General features: G+C 35.6%; 1 protein-coding gene across 5 annotated transcripts in view; it reads left to right on the top strand.

Moving 5' to 3' along the window:
• Positions 1-2,594: 2,594 nt before the first annotated feature.
• The window catches only part of dtnba (dystrobrevin, beta a), a 28,546-nt gene continuing 6,999 nt past the window's right edge, over positions 2,595-24,141 (top strand). For 4 of the 5 annotated variants that reach the window (XM_079889394.1, XM_079889396.1, XM_079889398.1 and 1 more), the window contains exons 1-15: positions 2,595-2,843; positions 8,853-8,895; positions 11,121-11,188; positions 11,289-11,369; positions 13,322-13,535; positions 14,157-14,242; positions 15,889-16,043; positions 17,132-17,237; positions 17,415-17,581; positions 19,330-19,454; positions 20,292-20,363; positions 21,088-21,174; positions 21,253-21,343; positions 21,843-21,916; positions 22,035-22,148. In XM_079889394.1, coding sequence (XP_079745520.1) covers positions 11,122-11,188; positions 11,289-11,369; positions 13,322-13,535; positions 14,157-14,242; positions 15,889-16,043; positions 17,132-17,237; positions 17,415-17,581; positions 19,330-19,454; positions 20,292-20,363; positions 21,088-21,174; positions 21,253-21,343; positions 21,843-21,916; positions 22,035-22,148 — 1,439 coding nt within the window. In that variant the 5' untranslated portion in view covers positions 2,595-2,843; positions 8,853-8,895; position 11,121. The remainder of the gene's footprint in view (positions 2,844-8,852; positions 8,896-11,120; positions 11,189-11,288; positions 11,370-13,321; positions 13,536-14,156; positions 14,243-15,888; positions 16,044-17,131; positions 17,238-17,414; positions 17,582-19,329; positions 19,455-20,291; positions 20,364-21,087; positions 21,175-21,252; positions 21,344-21,842; positions 21,917-22,034; positions 22,149-24,141) is intronic. The other variant, XM_079889395.1, reaches the window with a different exon arrangement.

The raw sequence follows: 24,141 nt of genomic DNA, 5'->3' as shown, positions 1-24,141 counted from the left end.
GAGAAAAAAAAAACCTTGGGAGAACCCGGGCTCAGTCGGGGGCCAGTTCTCCTCTGGCGTTTATGAACTAGAGACCGGATTTAACTGTAAGATTAAAAGTATTATATGAATGCCTGGCTGAAGAGATGCGTCTTTAATCTAGTTTTAAACTGGGAGAGCGAGTCTGAGCAACGAACAGTATCAGGAAGACTATTCCAGAGTTTTGGAGCTAAATGTGAAAATGCTCTCCCTCCTTTGGTGGATCTGGATATCCTAGGTATGACCAAAAGCCTCGAATTTAGTGATCTTAAAGAGCGCGATGGATTAAAGGGCGATAGAAGATCTGTTAAATAGACTGGAGCTAAGCCGTTTAGGGCTTTATAAGTCAGTACCTTGTAATTAATACGTGACTTTATAGGTAACCAATGTAGTGATGATAAAATTGGTGTTATATGATCATATTTTCTTGATCTAGTAAGAACTCTAGCAGCGGCATTTTGGACTAACTGTAGCTTGTTTATTGAGGATGCAGGACGACCAGCTAATAAAGCATTACAGTAATCTAGTCTCGAGGTCATGAATGCATGAACTAACTTTTCTGCATCAGAAACTGATAGCATATTACGTAGCTTAGCAATGTTTCTAAGGTGGAAAAAGGCTGTTCTTGTAATATGATTTTCAAAAGACAGGTTGCAGTCTAGTATAACACCCAGGTCTTTTACTGTAGAGGATGAAGTAACAGGACATCCTACGATGTTAAAGTTGTATTGTGAGAGGTTTTGTGGGTGGTTTTTTGAACCGATATGTATTACCTCTGTCTTGTCTGGATTCAATAAAAGGAAATTGCGCGTCATCCAATCTTTTATATCTTTAACACACTCTGTCAATTTGGATAATTTAGCGTTTTCATCCGGCCGAAAATCGTGCGTGAAAATCCCAGTAACTGAGCAGATTGTGAAATACTCAGACCGGCCCGTCTGGCACCAACAACCATGCCACGCTCAAAATTGCTTAAATCACCTTTCTTTCCCATTCTGACATTCAGTTTGGAGTTCAGGAGATTGTCTTGACCAGGACCACACCCCTAAATGCATTGAAGCAACTGCCATGTGATTGGTTGATTAGATAATTGCATTAATGAGAAATTGAACAGGTGTTCCTAATAATCCTTTAGGTGAGTGTATGTATATATACTGTATATATATATATATATATATATATATATATATATATATATATATATATATATATATTCACATATCGCAGTTAGTCGCATCTTCAAAAAAGTTTGTGTTTATATAATATGTGTGTGTATAGTGTATACTATATATACAGACACGCACACACACACACACACACACACACACACACACACACACATAAATATAATAATATAAATACACACATATATAATTATTATGTTAGATAATCGATTTGACAGCCATAAAATGTTTACAGCTCTGGCAACTGGCTGTAAACAAACAAATAAATAAATAATTACTCTTATGTTTTTGTTTTAACAGCAACATCAGTAAATAACATGAATTACTCGCCATTATTCTACATTTGTGTTTGATCTGTGGCTATTTGGGCAAAGATCCCAAAGATTTGATTTTATACTGAAGCTGTTTCATTGCAAAAATGGTCTGTAAAAACACAAAAACGAAACAGAACATCTTCTGAACTCACTCAGTACGGATGTTTACCCAGTAATAATTATGATTGTTTCGGCTCATTGAGTTCAGATATAAGCTTGGTAAACATGCAGATCTCTGTCATCTCAGTCATTAGTCTGACCCTTGAATCTAAACCTATCTCACGGGTGGGTGCGCTCTGACATCATGCATTACAAACGCAGAAGAAGAGTTCACACAAAAATACACTCATGTTGGTCCAACCCTGTATTTCTTTCTCCAGTGAAACACGAAAGGAGATGCTAGGCAACAAGTCCTGACGCAGCATGCATGATTTACACCGCCAAGACCAAAAAACACTATAAAAGCAATGACTTGTCTACATTATTCCAAGGCATACCATTATTACCATTATTACATTATTCCAAGGCATAGCATAGCATTATATTAATTAATATCCGCTCAAATGTCAATATAGCTCCTCCACAGTATTTTTTTTTACAAAAAATATTTTAATAATAATTAAAATATAACAATGTTCACAATGTATTGATAGATAGATGATATATAGATAGATATAGTATTATTATTAAATTTGTAAATATTTGTATTATTATAGATATTATAATTTAGATATATAACATTTGTATTGACAAAATAAATATAATTAATAATAATATTAATAACTAATATTTTTACTAAAATAATGTAATAATAATTCAAATATTACAATATTCACTGCATCGATGATAGATAGATAGATAGATAGATAGATAGATAGATAGATAGATAGATAGATAGAAATTAAATTCAGAGAGAGAGATAGTAATTGAAATAAAATTCAGAGAGAGAGATAGTAATTGAAATAAAATTCAGAGAGAGAGAGAGAGAGAGAGAGAGTAATTGAAATGAAATTCAGAGAGAGAGAGAGAGAGAGAGTAATTGAAATGAAATTCAGAGAGAGAGAGAGAGAGAGAGAGAGAGAGAGAGAGAGAGAGAGAGAGAGAGAGAGAGAGAGAGTGAGAGTATTCATTGAGTGTTGAGTTTCTCCAGTATGGCTATCACACACAGAGTCGTTCTGCCTGTACACCGGAGATCTCGTGAATGAATCGTGACTCAACAGAACTGAATCATCTGATACAATGAGAATTTAACGAGAAACCAGAGACTGAGATGAGAGACTGATGTTGGAGGCTTTGAACGGGATCCGAGCGGCGGAAATTCGCTCCGGTGAGTCAAAACCGAACTTCTGCTCTTCACTTCAGTTAACCTTCATTAAACACACAACTACAAACCAAAACCTACAACTATACACGGTGATATACCGGTTTAAATGATAATATAGCAGTATAAACTATAAAAACGTACTCTCATCTGCATGAAAGAAACTCTGAGCGGTGAATGAGGTGAACTTAATGTTTGACAACATGGCTGCTCGCTTTCATCTCTTCATTCCTCTAACTTAAAGACGTAAAGTCATTGTAATGGTTAATTACGACATAACACACATATGTGGATTTTTGGGGGGTTTGTTTACATGTAGATTGAGCAAATCTGTTCCTGCGCATGAAACTGTTTCCGTTAAACGAAAACAACAAACGTGAAACATCCCGAAACTCTGTAACTTCTTACTCAACATCAGTTTCATATGAGAGATTTCGGCTCTTCATTTGTATTTGTGTGTTTATGGAAGATATTTTTCAGTTGGTACGTGCATGTTGTGTTGTGTTTCCGTTGTTATTGTGTAGGAAGTCAGAAAGAGAAACTCAAACACGGCAATAAAAGTCACTGACATGGTATTTGAAGTAGGCTAGCCTACTTTGGATTGGTACAATGTTTTACCAAAAAAACCCCAGAAAACCTACTGTTATAGTACCACATTATAGTGACTGAATCAGATGGTAAAACCATAGTCCTTCATACCATGGTATTTATTTACATGGTGCTATTCCAATGTGTTTCCAAAAATACCATGGTGCAATGGCCATAAAAAACGATAGGCTACTTTGGTACATTTTAGTAAGTTATATGTTGCTCATTTAGTACCATAGTTGAATGTACTTTTTGTAAAAATGTTTTCTATTTGGTTCATCTGATGTTGAACTGGATTGGTTTATTAAACCACTTTGTTAATAAGCAAGTTTTTAACATTAAAGGCCCTTATTGAAAAGTACTCTGGTGTTACCATGCTACAGTCTTCATGGTACAGGGGCTGTAACTTTGTGCTGTAGAGAGATTATTTTAAGGCAGAGCAAGTCAATTCATTTAATGAAAGATTATGAGCACAGACAGTATTTTTTTCTTCTTTTTCTTCTTCACAAGATAAAGTAAATAGAGCTGATACTAATGTGATAACTGTTAAGGATTATGTGGACAGAGTTTGAGAGATCATATTTGTGTGCGTGTTCATACCAGACCAGAGAGTCGTCAGGTCGTCACCAAGGCAAAAATAACCATGAGAGTATCTTCTTGCCAGGCTGTACTTTTGTAGGAGTGTGTGTATATATATATGTGTGTGTGTGTGTGTGTGTAAGCGAAAGGGGCCCCTGCTGCTCTTTGGTTTCTTAAAACAAAGTGTTTGAAATCCATTTATTCATGTGACCTGAGTAAAGACTCACACTCTCTTTCACACACACACACACACACACACACACACATACACACACACACACACACACATACACACACTCACACACATAGGTTTGAGATCTGGAATCTATGGAATGTTTGTCCCCCTCATCGGATGTTCTGCCTACCTGCTCGACACACACACACACACACACACACACACACACACACACACACACACACACACACACACACACACACACACACACACACACACACACACACACACACACACACACACATGCAGGCATGTCCACATCCACAGTGGCATTCAGACAGACCAATGGCCTCCTCCAGAATTAGGATGTCAGAAAATAATCATATGAACCAGCAGACCCTAAAAGGTGTGTTCATAAATTGCTCGTGACATGAGATCTTGAACCTTTAACACACTTCTGAAACTGAAAGTACAGGGCACGTTACTAGATTGAGTTCTGAATCAGTGTAGGTTTAATCCAGATGCACCTCGCTCGTCAGAACTCAAGAATGTTGGCCTTTTATTTAAACCAGTTTATTTTTTTACGATGATGCTGGTTTATACATTTTGATCATTTTTAGTTCATACATTTTTCTCCAGGGCATTATAAATCATATATATATATATATATATATATATATATATATATATATATATATATATATATATATATATATATAATTTTTTTTTAAGAACATCTAGAGGCCCTTTTACAAAATCTTAATTTTGTTTTTTGAGTCTAATTGAAAAGGCTTTCATGCTTGTTCAAAAATCACATATTTGACATTGTTGCTCTTCCCATTCTGTCAGTAACGCTCTGTGTAGTTCCTGTCTCGATGAAGCCCCTCCTTCCGAAAGCACGATGTGCTCTGATTGGTCGGCTGGACCAGTGTGTTGTGATTGGTCGAGCGCTTCCACCGTGTTTGGGAAATGTCCCGCCCCTTACCATAACCGAGTTTCCACACACTACTAACTAGCTCAACCACCTTTATGTAGCGTATGCCTTGGTCGGGAATCGGGATTGGGAATTATTTAAATGAGGAATATTGTGATGTGTTCATTCCCGGAAGAAAACTCAGGACTACAGCTGAGGAGTTTCAGGGAGTTCAGACACAGAGTGGAAACTTTGGGCTCTGTAACTTAACTTTGAAGACCTTTTTCATGTTCAAACAGAAACATTAATCACTAAAGGAAGTTAAAAATGTTTAAATAAAATCACAAAAAAATTCATAACAGGTCCTCTTTAAGTCATGTGAATCGGGTGTGTGGGGGGTATATGTGCTTAATTCTCAAAAAGTCTTAACGCTCTTAAAAAAGTCTTGAATTTCCTTCAACATGCAACTTCTTGTTTCTGTCTTTTGATTTTGAGATGAAATAAGAGCCGGATGTGTTCTTGACAGGTTTCATTAGTTACCCGCTTCTTTTGTGTGTTTAACTTTTGGGCTTTTATCCTTATTTGACTGTGTAAATGCAAATAGAGCTCATGCCAGTCCTGTGAAATGCAAACACACACACACAGAATCTCTCCTGTTCTCCGTCGCTGCTTTTCTGAATGGATGTGACGTCTCAACCCCAGCGACTGAGTTTGATCTTATTTTGGTGCACAAAGACATTGTTCTCCATCACAGTCTTTCTCTCACTCAGCTCAGCCTCTGTAAAGTCTGAAAGGAAGATCAGGGCCGCTGTCCGCGGGAACCTTCAGAAGGCTTTTGTTGATCTCCCCAAAGGAGATATTCAATCATTCGCTCCACGTCACGTCAGAGAAACTGATATGAGCTGGCACTGGAAGAAAAGAACACAAGCTCCCCCATTAACTCAAAAGAAATATCTTCAGATGATTAATAAAGACACTTATTAGATGCTAAATATACACGCAGCACTTAAGCACACGCGTGGTGTGTAAACAGGCAGATGGAGCTGTCAGTTGTGGTCGTCAAAGCAAATGTTACTGTGGTAAATGTTTCCATAACACAGTCATACACCCCTGTTACTGCAGAGAGTTCAGTAACTCAGACATTCTGTTATAAACTATCTGATAATGGCTTGTTTAATTATTACCTCACACACAGTTACTCTGACAGGTAGAAACCCCAAAGTCTTCACATGACAATGTCCAAGTTTCAGGCTGGTTGACGAACATGGGTCAGCGCTTATTAATCCAACGGTTTGTTGATCATTATATCTGTTTTTATTGCTAACTTAAGCATTTGATATTCTGTGATGTCACATAGAGACATATCACATATTACTTGCAAATAGTAAACATTTTATTGCGTTTTGATATATATATATATATATATATATATATATATATATATATATATATATAAAAAAAGAATATATATATATATATATATATATATATATAAATAAATACATTTTTACTAATTACATTTTAAATATTTTAAACAAATTTTATATATATATACACATATATATTATAATTATAATTAATTTTATAATAATACATAATTTATAAAATAAATTAAAATATATTTAAAAGAAATGTAATTAATATAATAATATATAATGTATAATACATTTTATATATATATATATATATATATATATATATATATATATATATATATATATATATATATATATATATATCCGATATGAATAAGGATAAATGTTCCTAAAATGAATAATTTTTGAAAAATGTAAAATGTTGGGTGCTTGTATGTTGAGCTGAGCTCTGGTTGCCGCTGTTTCATCATTGCTCACAGCACGAACCAATAATATCTGGCTGAAATATTAATATCTGCCAGTATTAGTCAGTGTGAGTATAGCAACAACATTCTGTTCTGCTTTAGTCTCCGAGAGGCCGTGGCGTCTGACATTATTGAGCGGCTGAACTCTGGGTTTGGTGGCAGGTATGAATGGAGGATCGAGAATGAACTGCATCAGCAGAGGCTAAAAGCCGCCTGACCACACACACACACACACACACACACACACACACACACACACACACACACACACATAGACACTCCTCATATGGTGCCTTTACATCATAGTTTTCCACTTATGGTGTTTGAGTGAAAGGTCATGAGTTTGGGTGGCTGACAGGAATAGTAAACTCTCTGCCGCCCATCTGTGTGTGACTGCTCCTCTACTTCCACTTTGAGGGTGTTTGGGGTTGTGGTTGTACAGAGACGGTGTGTTTGAGTTAATTGCGAAATGTGGCAGCTGTTTATTACGAGCTGATATGGATCAGTTTTGAGCTACTGATGTGTAGCGTGTGTTTTGAATCAGTTATACATCAGCTGCCATTATGTGGATTTCTTCACCTCAACCCTTAATGTGCAGAACTATAATCTGTGTGTATTCATGACTGGATTGTCTGTTTGGCCACTTTAGCAACACCAGGGTCATATGGGTTTGATTTCCACTGCATGCATGAACTGATAAAATGTACATCTCAAAGTTGCTTTAGATAAAAGCATCTGCCAAATGCATAAATGTAAATTAGCAGATGAATGTTAAAGCAGTGTATGTAAACACAGATCAAATCATATTTTACTGAAAACAAGGTATTTGCATCATAAAGCATTAGATAGATAGACTATAGTGTAAGTATAATGAAATATTTGCGATTTATGGTGCTTGTGCAGTTTTTAATTTTGTCAGAATAAATGACTACTTAAGATTTATGTGTTTGAATCGCATGTACACTTCCATCCATCTGGATTATAGCCTACAGTTTTAACAAAGTATTACACTAAATTTTTATTTGTCAGTCATGAAATCATGGCATAGTTGTTTTTTTTTTATTTCATTTAAATCATATTTTATTGTTTTATGTATTCAACTTGCTTAAAATCAGCATAAATCTTTTGAATGTGACATTTTTATTCATTGAGTTAAAAGTATGAATGGTTAAAATGTGGCTAGAATGTAACAATATTCGAATATTTAAAATGTATGAGATTTAAACAAACTGGATTATGTATTGTATTTAACCAATTATTTTATTAGTACTATTACAGAAATCAGTCTCAATCACAGGAGCAGATTCATGTTTATGAAAGACTGACGTGAGTGAACATTAGTGTGACGGACACAGACGCAGCAGGACGAATGATCAGTGGTGATTAATGTGTGTATGACTGAAGTACGGCTGCACAATATATCGAAATATCGCAAATGTATTTATCGTGATATGCATGTCGCAACAGCTTGCAATAACTGGGGTCATGAACAAAAGACAAAGAGAAAATCACTCACTGCTCTTGGCTGAATAACTTTTGTAGCTTTAAGAATCATCATATATTTAGGCTAATTCATGCAGTGAAAACTAAGCAGTGTTTTATTTTTACATTTGATTATTCAGTTTCTGCTGTGAAATAAACCTAATGTAGGATAACCTGAAACCCTGTGGTTTACACTGATGTTAAAATAACACTTCTTATGCTACAGTAAAACACTGATGTTCACTTTCAGAAGCTGTAGGGATGTATGTAGGTTATATAATTTTAAATGTATTTAAAAGATAATTTGTTTATTTTACACACTTTAAGCATTATCGTATCGCATATCGAACATCACATTATTTATCGCATATCGCATTTTTCTTCAATATCGTGCAGCCCTAGACTGACGTGATCATCTCACTTTCTTCCTGTTTTCAGGCCTCTTGATGCCCTCACCTGTCTGACCTGCCGCTGAGATCAGGTAACTAACATCAGGTGTTTCCTCTTACATGTCTCGTGCTTCTGCATTTCATATTCTAGTTGCATTTCAGTGTTTTATGCCTAAACTACAGTTCAAAGGTTTGGAGTCAGTAAAATGTGCTTTTGAAATGTGCCTCTTCTGCTCACCAAGGCTGCAATTAATTGATCAAAAATACAGAAAAAAACAGTAATATTCTGAAATATTATTACAATTTAAAATAAGTGTTTCCTATTTGAATATCTCTTTAAATGCAGTTTAATTTTGTGATGTCAAAGCTGAATTTTCAGCATCGTTACTCCAGTCTTCAGTGTCACATGATCCTTCAGAAATCAGTCTAATATGATGATTTAAGAGATTCACATCAAGATTCTTTGATGAAAGAACAGCACTTATTTAAAAAAAAAAAAAAAAAAAATATATATATATATATACATATATATATATATATATTATTTATTTTTATTATATATATATATATATATATATATATATATATATATATATATCAATTATAAAAGTCTTTAGCGTCTCTTTTGATAAATTTAATGCATCCTTGCTGAAAAAATTATAAAATTATCTTTTTTTTTTTTTATACTGACCCCAAACTTTTGTACCGTTGTATATGAAATATGATGGTCTTTTATACCTTATTGCTTAATTAAAGGTCATTGTGATTAAAAGTGAAAGGAAGTTTCAATCCCACAGCTGAAGTCAGTGTGTTTGTGTGTTTTTGGAGCTGGTGTGTGTTGATGATTTTTATCGTGTATGTGTGATGAGTGTTAATGTGAGTTCAGGACACTGGAATGTTTTAGCAGTGAGGTGCTGCACGTCTGCATTCGACTGTTTGAGAAATAATTCCCACTCAAGTGTGTGTGTTGGTGCAGAAACACATAAAATAGTTCAAATTAAAGGATTTTAAGGCAATAAAGATAAAAACGACAATGTCATTCGGTTGAAGAAGATGGTGAATGAATAAAATAATTAAATCTTAACAAGTGTTTTGGATGACAGTTATAGTTGAGTTCTGTTTTACTCAGCAGTTGTCAGTGTTTGTGCCTCTGTGTCCTAGGGGATTATGGGTAAGTCTCACCGGAGACCAGAAAATCCCTGCAGGAATGTGTGTGTACACATGCTTCAGTGCTTTTCAGTCAGAGAGATTTGGTTCTGTTCTGTATTAAGATGCAACTGTTTGGGAACAAAGTCATTGTTGAGGGGTTTTGGATGTTTTGGGTGGTTGCTACTTGCTTGGTAAGACATTTTAAGAACACTTCATAAAGGTTTCCTTCCCAGTTGTTAAAGGAATAGTTCACTTAAAAGTGAAAATTCTGTCATCATTTACTCACCCTCAAGTTGTTTCAAACCTGTATGAATTTAATACAGGTTTACAGAAATAAATTCATACAGGTTTGAAACAGATTCAATTATGACAGAATTTTTATTTTTAAGTGAACTGTTCCTTTAAGAGAAAAATGTTACATTTGCCAGAATTTCTCAGTTTTGACTTTTCGTCCCCATCCAGATTTCCCCCCTCTATAATGTAATGAAAATATAATCAATGAACTATTAACCGGTATACTTGATAGGTGCGTAGGACAAAGGCATTTATTAAAAGCGAATACAATAAACATCAGGCATGTGATGAAGGTCATGGGACCGTAAGGTTGCCAAAACGTTACATTTTGATAAGTTTAGCGACTTAGTATAATGTGCGCAATTTCTTTTTCTAGTTTCATTTATGGAATTAAAATATAGAATAAACGTTAAATTCATGCAAATGTTAAAATCAGATAAATATTTAAATATTTTCAATTTTCAATTTCATATTTATGTGCAATTGTGCACTTTTTAAATTTTTGTATAACAAAGAATAACTATGACAATGAACATTATAGCAAAAACTCCAGTGCATGTACTTTTTCCAAAAAAGTTTTATATTTGGTTATAGTTTGGTGAGGATCAGATAATTAATTTGTAGATTCTTACACCATGATCTGAGATGTTAAATTATTAGGTAATTATGCCATCACCAAACCACTTTTATTTGAGGTAATTCAGAAATCTTTATTTATTTTAGTAACAACACATGAAAAAAGAAAAGAAAATCATCACGTCATAACCATCTTGCACGATTACACGTGCAAAAATCCATTTAAAGTTTGATCAGGGCCGCAGATATTTTAACGTGTGAATTTTTTTATATTTCATTTCTCTGTTTGTGTCTCTAGGATGATAGAGGAGGTGGAAAGGAAGGGGAATGTCATGGCCGATAGGAAGCAGCTCTTCACAGACATGAGTGAGTTCCTCCCACCACGTGACCGTTGACCCTATTGCAAGTGTTCGTACACTGGTGCATTTGAATATGAAGTGACTGATGTGTGACTTTGATTCTTTAGAGACACAGGATTATGACACCATCCGGCTGTCCACGTACCGCACCGCCTGCAAGCTCAGATTCATTCAGAAGAAATGCAACTGTGAGTACTTCACTTCAAAACACTACTGACTACTAATGCAAAAGATGCATTTTCATTGTTGTCTGCAAGTTCAAAAATAAGCTCAGCATGAACAAAAACTCTACTTGGTGTGAAAAGTATATAACATTTAACAAGATAAGCTAGAAATACACTACTGTTCAAAAATCAGTAAGATTGTATTGTTTTTAAAGTACATTAAAGCTCCAATATGTAGGAATTTTGTAATAAAATTTCCGAAAATAACTTGCACAGTGTGATATATTTCCTCCAGTTGTGTACTTACAATATTTCAAAAGTCTCCAAAGATTTTTTATTTCAGAGAAATTCCGATTTTAAATAACTGGCCGTCCCGGAAAAGAAACGTCGCCTCTCAGTGACGCAATGTCCTTGTTTTCCGGTGTGGACCATGTGATCGGATATTCCACCACACCGGATTTTTTTTTTTTTTTTTACAACAACTTTATTGAGTTTTTTTTCTTATCACAATAAACAATAACGACGTCTGACAAAGAAGAAAAATAAATCAAATAAAAAATATGACCCACCACACCGGAATATCGCATGGTCAAATGCGGAAGTGGTGGTTATAGATGGTTATAGCTGTTATGGATCACGATTACTCTTTGGCGAGTATTGAAGTGCCAACAAAACGAAAGCGTCCATATTCTGATACACGCAGACTGTGTGACAAACGAAGGAATAAAACCTGGATAAATATCGGCCAGGCGTTTTCGAGATGGAGAGAGCTGCGCGACTATCTTGGACTTGACAGACAGAGACTCTGCTCTCGCGAGTGTATTGATAGACAGGTAAGACATGCAACTGTCAATAATAGCACTTATAAACAAAGTTATATTGCTCTTTGTACTTCGGTAAGGCTTTTTATCACGTGTGGTGATCGAGATTATGGCAGTACAATTAAATACAATCGGATATGTGTTGTTAAAAAAATATATTTAGTCATTACTTGCAAATGTTCGTTCAAATTTACTTTTAGATATTGGTTTGAACACGTTAAACAACACGGCATTAACCATAAAAACGTAAAACTGCACAACATTAACCCAACAAATCATTTGACAAATAGCTGTAAGTTGAAACGGGATAATATAGCATAACATTTCACATTCCTTGCAGTTCATTAATTATGATAACATAAAATAATACGATCAGACATACAGGTAATACAAAAACGAATAAATGACCTCATCCGTGATCATGATTCATTAATTCCATTTAGATACATCGCTAGATGGTGAAAACGCATTAAAAACGACATCTCCCATCGTCACCTCCTTCATAGCGTCATCAAGCTTCGCCTTTGTTATTGTTGGAAACTGCGCCCTCTTGTGGTCAAATACCAAAGTCACATACTGGAGCTTTAATACTTTTTATTCAGTAATTAAGTTGAATTGCTTTAAATTGAAAGAAAGTCCCAGTAAAGACATTTATTTAATGTAACAAGGGATTTTCATAAATATTCATCAACAAATCCTGAATAACATGTATCAAGGTTTCCACAAAAATATTGTGCAGCACAGCTGTTTTCAACATTAATAATTATCAGAAATGTTTCTTGAGCAGCAAATCAGCATATTAGAATGATTTCTGAAGGATCGTGTGACTCTGAAGACTGGAAAATGCAGCTTTGATCACAGGAATAAATTACATTTGAAAGTATATCTAAATAGAAAACATTTCTTTTAAAATAGTATTAATATTCCACAATATTACTGTTTTTTTATTGTATTTTTGAGCAAATAAATGCAGCCTTGTTGAGCAACTTTCTTTCAAAAACCCCAAACTTTTGAACAGTAGTGCATGTTAAAAAGTTTAAAAGTGAGTTTTTCATGCCACTTGTTTATTTTTATTATATTTGGAGTAATCTGGACTGACATTGTAAGGTTTTTTCCTGACATAATTCCCTATATTTCATGTATTTTCTCTCTCAGTGCATCTGGTGGACGTGTGGAACATGATCGAGGCGTTCCGTGATAACGGTCTGAACACGCTGGACGTCTGTACTGAGATCAGTGTGGCTCGGCTGGAGACCATCATCACCTGCATCTACCAGCAGCTGAACAAACGACTGCCCACCACACACCAGATCAACGTCCAGCACAACACCAGCCTGCTGCTCAACTTCATAGTGGCGGCACACGACAGGTGAGTGTGTGTGGGCGCGTTTCCATTACTGATTTATGCATTTCTTCTAAATGGCGACAAAAAACTATTGCGAAATGACGCCGTTTCCATTAACCGGTGTTATGGGACTAAAACTTCATTTTTTCCTCTCGCGATAAGTAAAGTCATTCCAAAAATCATAGCAACGGACGTTGGTAGGTTTATGTACTAATCCCAGCCACTGCACTGGCCATTATTATTAATCGAAGGAGACGTATGTGTGTTATCCAAGCATTAATGGCAAGGAAAGACCCTTATACTTTCTATACGTTGTCTTTTATGAATTTAATAAAGAGCTCTGTCTCGTATTCTGTCCAAACATCCCGCGTCATCTACGTCAGGTGACCTGTAAATGCGCAAAAACTGTTTCCATTGCAGGTTTGCGAAATATTTCTTTTTCGAATTGCCTGAAAAACCTCCTCATGCGAGCGTAAAAACTTTTTTGCGATAAATGGGAGTTTTTGCGAAATTGACGTGTTTCCATTGGGCGTATTTTCAATTCGCAATTTCAATTCACGCAATTTGAAGGGTAATGGAAACGCGGCTAGTGTGTGTGTTGTGTTTGTGGAAGTTTTTTTGACGGTGTAACTGTTTGTTTTGCAGTGATGCTCAGGGAAGGCTAACAGTGTTTTCCGTCAAAGTGATGCTCTCGGTGCTGTGTGGAGGGAAACTGGTTGATAAACTTCGCTGTAAGTTCATGCATCAATAGCTATGTCCCTCTACCTATTTCTATGCAAATTTTGGGATATTGCATAAAAGAACCCTGGATGGAAAAGCCAAGATGTGAATAAATTCTAAAAATGTGCATAAAAATACTCAAGTTGAGGTGGGTATTTTTTATCAGATGCATAAACTACGAAGGAAAAACATTTACTGAATAAATCCCTTGATGCGCAACAAAAATCGCACATAACTTTGCTTCAACAGAGGATGTGATTGGATAACTGGTCTAACAAGATGAGCCATTCAATCTCACAGCATCTCAGATGTTGGTTTGATCATTCTGAAATACCTGAGCCAAAGTCTGTCATCAAAATGGTTGGGTGTAATGTAGGACTGCCTCATATTAGTCGACTAGACGTGAGTTGAGAAAGAGGCTTGGTTGAGTTAAAACTTCACAGGAATTGGAAAAGTTGTGCAGTGACAGATCCATGCAGGTTAAGTGTGGTAACATTACGAGAGGATAAGGAATGACCACTAAAAGCTGATGTGTGACCTCAAACATTACTTATTTAAAACATGCAAGTAGAAGCCTAAAAATAGCCACTTTACATGGCCGCTCACTCTAACATTAACCTAGATAAATGTGCGCTAATTTTAGGCACATATTTGCTGAAATACGACATGTTGAACTTCACTTCCACGTCTATGCCACTGGAGTGCATCTTCTCAAGACCAGGAGCTCACTTCTTCCCAACAACATGGACAAACTCATGTTCCTTCCTCATAATATGTAAAGTCTGAGATTGGAGGAGAAAAAAGCTGACTAATCAGCTTTTGCTTAAATAAATCATTGCTTAAATAAACGACTAATCGACTTGGGAAATCTTTAGTCAGGGGCAGCCCTAGTATAATGACCTCTGAGACGCGAGAGTATTCATTTATTTAAGCAAAAAAAATCATGGATTTATTGAACTTAAAAAAAAAAACTTTTTAATAGTGGATTTTCTTGATGTACTGTAAAAAATGTGTTATGTAAATAAAAAATCATATATACACTAATGTTCAAAAGTTTGGGGTCAGTATGATTTTGATTTTAAAGAAATTAATCATTGTAGTTATTCAGGATGCATTAAATTGAACAAAAGTGACAGTAAAGACTTTTATAATGTAACAAAAGCTGACTAATCAGCTAATTGCTTAAATAAATGACTGATGGTCGACTTGGGAAATCTTTAGTCATGGGCAGCCCTAGTATAATGACCTCCCAGAACCATTTTCACACGATTGCGTTTTCCATCCGAACGCAAGATAACATGACAGCGTAGGTTTTGTTTCGCCTGAGACTCGAGGCATTTTCAATGTTGGAAAAATTATCCACAGTGGATTCCCCGAATGCAGCAACTTTCTTTTTTCTCACAGATATTTTGCGCCAATTTTCCAGGAAGTGAACACATGGGATTGAAACGATGCTTTTTATTTGCAAATGTTTTATGCAATATTTAAATTTTGTGTGCAAGTGAAATTAGAAACTGTGGATGGAAATATAGCTTTTGGATAATAGTGGCTTCGCTGTGAGATTTCAGCAGTGCTGCCCACTAGTGGACAGAGATATGCATGACAATACTCATGAACGTTCTGTGACTGAAATAACGAGTGTGTTTGTGTGTGTTAGATATTTTCTCTCAGATATCAGATTCTCATGGTGCGATGATGATGCCCAACTTCGACCACTTCCTCCAGGAGGCGCTAAAGCTGCCCAATGCCGTGTACGAGGGGCCATCGTTCGGCTACAAGGATCACTTCGCCAGATCCTGTTTTCCTCAACAAGTAACAATTTTACACACGTTTCTTCTTTTTGTCTTGTTAGCGTTGTTTGCAAAGCATCAGTATTGTGTCTGATAGTTAGAGTTAGTGCATGACTTGCCGTATATTGTTTTTCAAATCATAATCAAATTTTCAAAAAAAAAATCTATTTATTGAACTTAAAAAATATATATTTTTAATAGTGGATTTTTTTTTGATGTACTGTAAAAAATGTGTTTAATAATTTTAATTATTCAGGATGCATTACATTTAACAGAAGTGACTGTAAAGACTTAAAATGTAACAAAAGATTTCTATTTCAAATAAGGTTGTTTCTTTTGAACTTTATATTATCAGAGAATTCTGAATTATTTTTTATGGTTTCCACAATAATATGAAGCAGCAAAACTGTTTTCAATATTGATATAAAACAAATTCAGCATATTAGAAAGATTTCTGAAGGATCATGTGACACTGAAGACTGGAGTAATGCTGCTGAAAATTCAGCTTTGCATCACAGGAATAAATTACATTTTAAAATATGTTTAAATAGAAAACTGTTATTTTAAATTGTAATAATATTTCAGAATATTACTGTTTTTGTCCGGTATTTTTGATCAAATAAATGCAGTCTTGGTGAGCAGAAGAGACTTTCAAAAGTATAAAAAAATCTTACAGACCCCAAACTTTTTAAGGTAGTGTACATACATGTAAATAAATAATAAAATCATAATTTAAAGTAAATTAGATTAAAATAAATACAGTCAGCTAAAAAAAAAGTGAGAGCGTCATTGTAAAACAGAATGTGGCTTGTTTTATCTCGTTGTCATATTATTTAAAAAAATTCCATCAACGGTTATATAGTAAATAAATTCAAATAAATGCCCAGCCATAACCTATTGTACAATAAAACAGGTGAATTTGTTTTAAATTGACAGATGAATCAAAGCCATATCTAGAGACATGTGAGTGACATGTGAAAACTACATAGCAGCCACATAGCAACACACACAGCAGCTTTTGCACAGGACGGTCAGAAAATGCAAAAATGTGTAAATGTTGGCAAGTTCTGTGATGAGGATATTTAGTGTGTGTGTATGTGTGTTTAACAGAAGAAGGTGATGCTGAACATGTTTCTGGACACTCTGATGTCAGATCCTCTTCCTCAGTGTCTCTTTTGGCTTCCTCTGTTGCATCGGCTGGCAAACGTGGAGAACGGTAACACTCGCTTGGAATATTATATGCTAATTTATTCATATTACTCAAGCTTATTTATACTGCCGTGACAAAGATAGAATTTTGCCTTATCGCTAACGTCACGAACATTCATTTTGTAGTTTAATATTCATATGTTCCTGCACATTGAATCTCTCTCTCTCTCTCTCTTTTTCTCAGTCTGTCATCCGGTGGCATGTTCTTTCTGTCGGTCGGAAAGCATGATGGGATTCCGTTATCGCTGTCAACAGTGTTTCAACTATCAGCTGTGTCAGAACTGTTTTTGGCGAGGTCATGCGAGCGGAAACCACAACAACCAGCACGAGATGAAGGAGCATTCGTCCTGGGTGAGGATCAGCTGCATCTGTCATGTCTTGTTCCTTAACTTTTTAATAATGTTAGATTTTTTCTACTTATAATGCTACTCAAGGTTACTCAGGATCATAATTTAATTTGTCCCTTTCCATGGGGAACCTTGAAATATCAAGAAATTATCCACCTTTTTCATACGCCCCGTTACGCTTTGCGTGAATTACGGGTGTTACTTCCGTTAAACTGTGAAGAATCATGTGAACGACTCGCTCTGTAAACGCAATAATAAGCATTTTCAAAAACTGTGTACAATGAGATGAAATTATTCTACACACCCTTCAACCATTGAACATCGAAAGGACATTCAAATCTTACAACAGATCATAAATGACCCCTAGAGCATGATATATTTCCACAGCAATATTGTTAAATATCACTGTGATAATGTATGTAACATACATTCGTTGTCTTAATTAAAAACGTTAATTAACTGGAACATTGAGTGGTAATATTTCAAAGTGATTTCCGTCATTTTGACTGCCAATAAATATTGTATTTACCTGCTTTATTAAGTAAACACTGATAATAAGGATTAGAAGTGAAAAGGAGAGACCGTTACATTTTAAAGCATTCGTGTGAAACAAACCTGGATAGAGATGTGAGGATTTGAGGAGATAAACAAGAGATTTTTTGTGCATTCCAGTGAATTATTCATGGGTTATATCATGAATTAAATCCACAAATGCGCAGTATATGTTTTCATTTTTCATACTGGTACAGCAGAATACAAAGGAAAAAAAGAAAATAGTCAGGATGAAAAAGAATGCAGCGACTGAAAAGAGCGACAGGTATTCTTGTTGAACCACATTAAAATACCAAGCGTTACGTTATTCTCCTGGTGTGTGAAAATAGAGCATGAAGGGAATTTTACAGCTCATTCAGTCAAACTGACGGATAAGGATTATTTGTTGCACAACTTTATGATTTGAAATATTTGTTTCAGTCTTTTTGAGTGGAACTTCCCCCGACCAGAAGTGCCTCCCATAGATTTATAAAGCCGTTGGCTCCTTAGGAAAAAGGTGGATAAAATGGTGTTTTTAACCCCTCTGATACATTTCTATAGCAAATATACATTTCTACACTATCATTCAGAAGTTTGGGGACGGTATGATTTTTAAACAAAGTCTCTTCTGCTCACCGAGGCTGCATTTATTTGATAAAAAATACAGTAAAAACTGTAATATTGTGAAATATTATTAGTTTAAAATAACAGTTTTCTATTTGAATATATTTTAAAATATCATTTATTCCTGTGATGTCAAACCTGAATTTTCAGCATAAATATGTTTGTGGAAACTGATTTTTTTTTTTTTTCAGGATTCTTTGATGATTAGAAAGTTAGAATAGAAATTTATTTGAAATCAAAATATTTTGTAACATATTAAATGTCTTTACTGTTTGTATCAGTTTAATGCATCATTGCTGAATATATATATATTTTTTAATCTAACCCTAAACTTTTGAACGGTAGTGTATATATGTGTGTTACATCTGTAACTTAATTAAATTATGACTCTCTTGATGTTTTAATTACTTTTTCCATTCTCCAGGCGTCCCACAGGCATGGCAATTCATGGAAATGTCTATATTAAATGCACAGTTTTTAATATGCAAATGTTCTGTTATTTCATCAAAAACAGTCAAGACACACAGTGGATGGATACAAGTGGAAACTCATTAGTTTCAGTTTTGGTCTCTTATTATTTGTGTGTGTTTGTTCCAGAAATCTCCAGCTAAGAAGTTAGGCCGTGCCATCAGTAAATCTTTCGGCTGTGTGCCGAGCAGAGAGCCGTCCCACCCCGTCTACCCAGAATACCCCGAGAAACCCCTCGACCTGTCCAATATAGTGTAAGACAATCACACACACACACACACACACACACACACACAATCCTCTGTCTGGGGCCATTTTGGAAGTGTTGGGAATGTTTCTATTGGTTCCTGACATCACATGATCACATTGTCTCTGTGGACACACTGATGAGAGTCAGACACGATCTCTCGACAGAGCATAGAGAGAGACCGAGAAGGAGTTTGCTTTTATTTCTGCTTACAGGCGTGAGGTCAGTTATAATTCTGTCTTCATTCAGGCGTCTTTTGTCTTTCTCTCAATCCACCTGTTTTTTCCTCAGGATCTCGCTCTGTTTCTCTCTCTGTTCTGTCTGTGTTGTTTCAGGCTCTTATTTTTGCATGACTAACCAGTGTATGTGTGTGTCTTTGGGTCAGTTGAACAGTGTAATGTTTGATTTATTCTGAATGCATGCGTTTGAGTGTGTGTGTAAGAGAGAAAAAGTGTGAATTGTTTTCATGTTGACAAATATCATGTCCATGAACCTTTAGTTTTAATTTTAGGTTAAAATGTATAATGGAAATTAACTGTAGGGGTTTTCATTCATGTTTCTCTCAAATAGCATTTTTTGTCACTTTTTAGATGTTTTGTAGTTCACTACAGTGTGATAAACTAGTTTTAAAAGAACAAATATTCTTTGTCTCTCAATGAATGTAAAACTATGAAAGTTGCAAGAATGATTAAAAAAAGTTGTTCAAATTGTTTTAGATATAATTTAATATTATTATAAAATAGGAAATATTATATTTGATATCTAAATGAAATTTATATCTGGATATTATCTATTATTTTATTATGTATAGATACACATATTTTTGTTTTGTTTTTCTCTCAAGTCCTCCCCGTCCAATGGGAAACATGAATGAACCAGCCCCGCCCTCTTCTACAGGCCACACCCCCAGTAAAAGGTAAGCACTCTTCACCTTTGAACTTTCAGATGAAAGTTGACAGTTAAAGAACTGTTATGAACTGTTTTTATCATTCAACTTTAGCATTTCTATTAGACTCATATTTCAAAAGGAATATTTATCCATCTTTCATACTATACGTCATGTTGTGATGCCTGTAATCATTTCAGTTTTTGGTGATTCATTTTCTTTTTTTAACGAAGTAAATCTAATTTAGATGTACAATATTGGCCATCTGTTGGTTATTGGCAGCATAAGAATAATGATCGACTTTATCAATTATCAGTTGCTTTTGGCCATACGTTTTTTATCGGCCTTTCCAGGGTCTAAAACTAACTGCCAATTGCCAGTGACTTGATAAAATGTACTGGCCATAAATATTTTTTACCATCTATGTGAGTGTGTGTGTGTGTGTGTGTGTGTGTGTGTATGAGTGTGTGTGTACAGGGTTAGCTATACTTGTTAGGGCCAAATGTCCTCACTTAAATAGTGAAATATTATGAGAGTTAAAAAGGCTTATAAATCGGCCAATATATATATATATATATATATATATATATATATATATATATATATATATATATATATATATATATATATATATATATATATATATAATATTTATTTTGAAAATATCATTAACCTGATATAAAATCAATGGAAGTCTATGCGATGTCCTCACTAATATAGTGAAACTAACGTGTGTGTGTGTGGGTGTGTGTAGACTGCCGACTCTAGCTGCAGCTCAGCGAATGAACGAGGAACATGCACTGATCGCAGCATATGTGAACAAACTACAGAGCAGCCCACGGTGAGTGTGTGTATGTGTATGTGTGTATAAGCTGAGGTTATTTAAGGTCTTGTAATAACATTTTCTTTGTGTGTGTAGTGCATTAGACAGTCCAAGCCGAACGGATGAAGAGCACAAACTCATTGCACGTTATGCATCTCGTCTGTCAACGGACCCTGGACACACAGCAGTGAGTTACACACACGTTTACTCTCTTTTCAAATTATGCTCACTACAGACATACTTAATATCCAGCAATATTACTGATTTAATTGAACTGAATTGAGTGACAATATTGTCTTCTGTTTATAGCTGAATAATTTCATTGCAACATCAACACTTGTCGAACTGAACTGAATCAACATTGAAAAAATTAACTTTTTTCTTCATTAGTGCTGCTTATAGCTGAATTAAACTTGTTTCATAATGTTTTCACAGTTATTGTTACTTTCCTGTTCATTATTGTAAATCTGCTTTGAAACTATTTCCATAGTATATAAAACGCTATAAAATAAATGTCTTGATCTGACACACTAGATGCTTTCTTGCCTTAAGTATACACCCAAATAAAGGTTGAGTCAGATTTAGCTCACTTTTGAGGGACAGTTTTGTCTCCAAACTATAGCTAAGCAGGTGCACACACTAAAACAGTCATATGACTTTATTCCTGTTGCTCTTGTGAATCACAGAGACCTTCAGACTTCAGCTATGACACCAACAAACAGCAGAGAGAACTCATCATGCAACTGGAGAACAAGAACAGGTGCACACAACGTCATATGGAGATGTTTTCATATCGAGTTAAATCCAGTGGTTTGAGATTTCAATCTGAGTGAGTGTGTAAATGATAATACTGTGTGTGTGTGTATGTGTGATTTCAGGGAGATTTTGCTGGAGATCCAGCGTTTGCGAGCGGAGCACGAACAGGCATGTCAGCCGACTCCAGAGAGAGTCCAACAGAACCCGACTCTGCTGGCCGAACTCAGACAGCTAAGGTGACACAGTCTATGCAAAATTGCAAGATATTTAAAAAATATATATATATTATTTTGGCTAATTTGTCTGTAATGATCACAACAGCTTACAAAACCAAAATATACATTTATAATGTGTATGTTAACACTTAACGTAAGGTTTCATTTGTTAACATTAGATAAATACATTGGTTAACACCAACTAACAATGAACAATAGGGGTAATCGCCACTGACACGTGATCAAAACCAAAGCATTTTGTTAAGGGTGTGTTCACACTTGTCAGGTTTGGTTCGATTAAAACTGATGCGATTGCTCTTAGTGCGGTTTATTTCGATTAGTGTGAACGCTGCCATCCGAAACCTGGTGCACCAAACAAGCGGGCCGAGACCCATCATTTTTTAAGGGTGACCGCTTCCTAACGAACTCTGGTGCGGCTCGACGGAAATATGAATGCAACGTGGGCCAAATACATCTAAACGAATCAAAAAACTGATGTCACAAGATGTGACCCAAAAAGGACAGAATGCTTAAGTACTATACCAGTGGCCGGTTGCATAAACTGCTTAGTCTCAAAAGTTAGTCATCTAATTTTTTTTCTTTAAGAGTTCTGAGTTACATAAAAAGGTAGATCGGTCTAATTTTAATCAGAGTTTAATCAAGTTTATGCAACTGGCCCCTGGTTCCTCTCATCATAGTCATGATGTTGCCCATTATAGTTCAGTACAGACCTCAGAAACGCCTCTCCTTGCAGCAGATCTTCGTTTGTGTGCAACAGAGGAATTCCTGCTGCTGTTTTGATTCGTTTACACATTTTATAAGCTCTTCGTGAGTTCTCAGCTGGTCAAATAACATCATTTAGCCCAGCACTGTCACAGTGATTTTGCATATTAAGATATGTTCCTGGATCAACAACCTTTATTGATCCTGGAACAAGATTCCTGTCCCTAAAACTACTACCCATAGCTTAGCCAGAACATAAAATCCGAGGGAAAAGATAGGTGAATAAGAATGGTGTAGAAGCACCTAACCCTAAACTTGATAATAATTTTAAACTTATTCCTCTAATCTGATTGGTTGATTGGAATGTTGTTCAAGGATCAACAAGGATGTTGATCCAAGAACATATTATACTTGGTGAAATCACGTTCACCGCCCAGCACACATCATTGTTTTGGATGTTCGGTAAGTTCTGTTGCAAAATGAACATCATAAACACTATTTTGGTTCAGAGACTGAACGCTAAGAGAACTAGGACTATGGGTGTTTTCACACTTGTAGTTTGGTTCTCTTGGTTTGTTTGGTCCGAACCAAAAAATAAAAAGAGTCCTGGTCCGCTTAGCGCTAACATTGGCATTTTAACACGGAACCTAAAGATACAGAACCTTAAGGCATAAGGATATGTTCACAGCCTGATTGGTCGGCTTTTATGGCGTATATATCATGACAGAACTTACCAAACATCCAAAACAATGCTGTGTTCTGGGATAAATGCGCTCGTTGTATGTGCGTAGCTACATATTGATGGTATTTTGACCTGCTGAGAACTCGTGTAGAGCTTATAAAATGTGTAAAGGAGTCAAAACAGCGACAGGAATCCCTCCGTCACACACACAAACTAAGATCTGCTGCGAGGAGACGCGGTTCTGATGCCTGTACTGAACTGTGATGGACAACATCGCGACTATGATGAGTAAAAACAGGCATGCTTGAGCACTCTGTCCTTTTTATGGATCGCATCTTGTGACATTATGTCCAGTGTTTGGTTCATTTACATGTCTTTGGTCCATGTTGTGTTCATATTTCAGTCGAACCGCACCAGAGTTCGTTTGGAAGCGGATCGAGTCCCATCTTTTCAGCGTCTCGGTCCACTTGTTTGGTGCACCGGTGTTCAGATGGCAGCGTTCACACTTATTCAAATGAACCGCACTAACAGAGCAATCGCACCAGAGTTTGATTTAATCTAAACAAACATGCCGAGTGTAAACACACCCAAAAAGAACCAGGACTAAAT

This window comes from Squalius cephalus (genome assembly GCF_949319135.1).
Source record: "Squalius cephalus genome assembly, chromosome: 12".
NCBI classification, from domain to species: Eukaryota; Metazoa; Chordata; class Actinopteri; order Cypriniformes; family Leuciscidae; genus Squalius; species Squalius cephalus.
The sequence above is the reverse complement of the archived record's forward strand: the minus strand, read 5'-3'. Positions and strand labels throughout refer to the sequence as shown.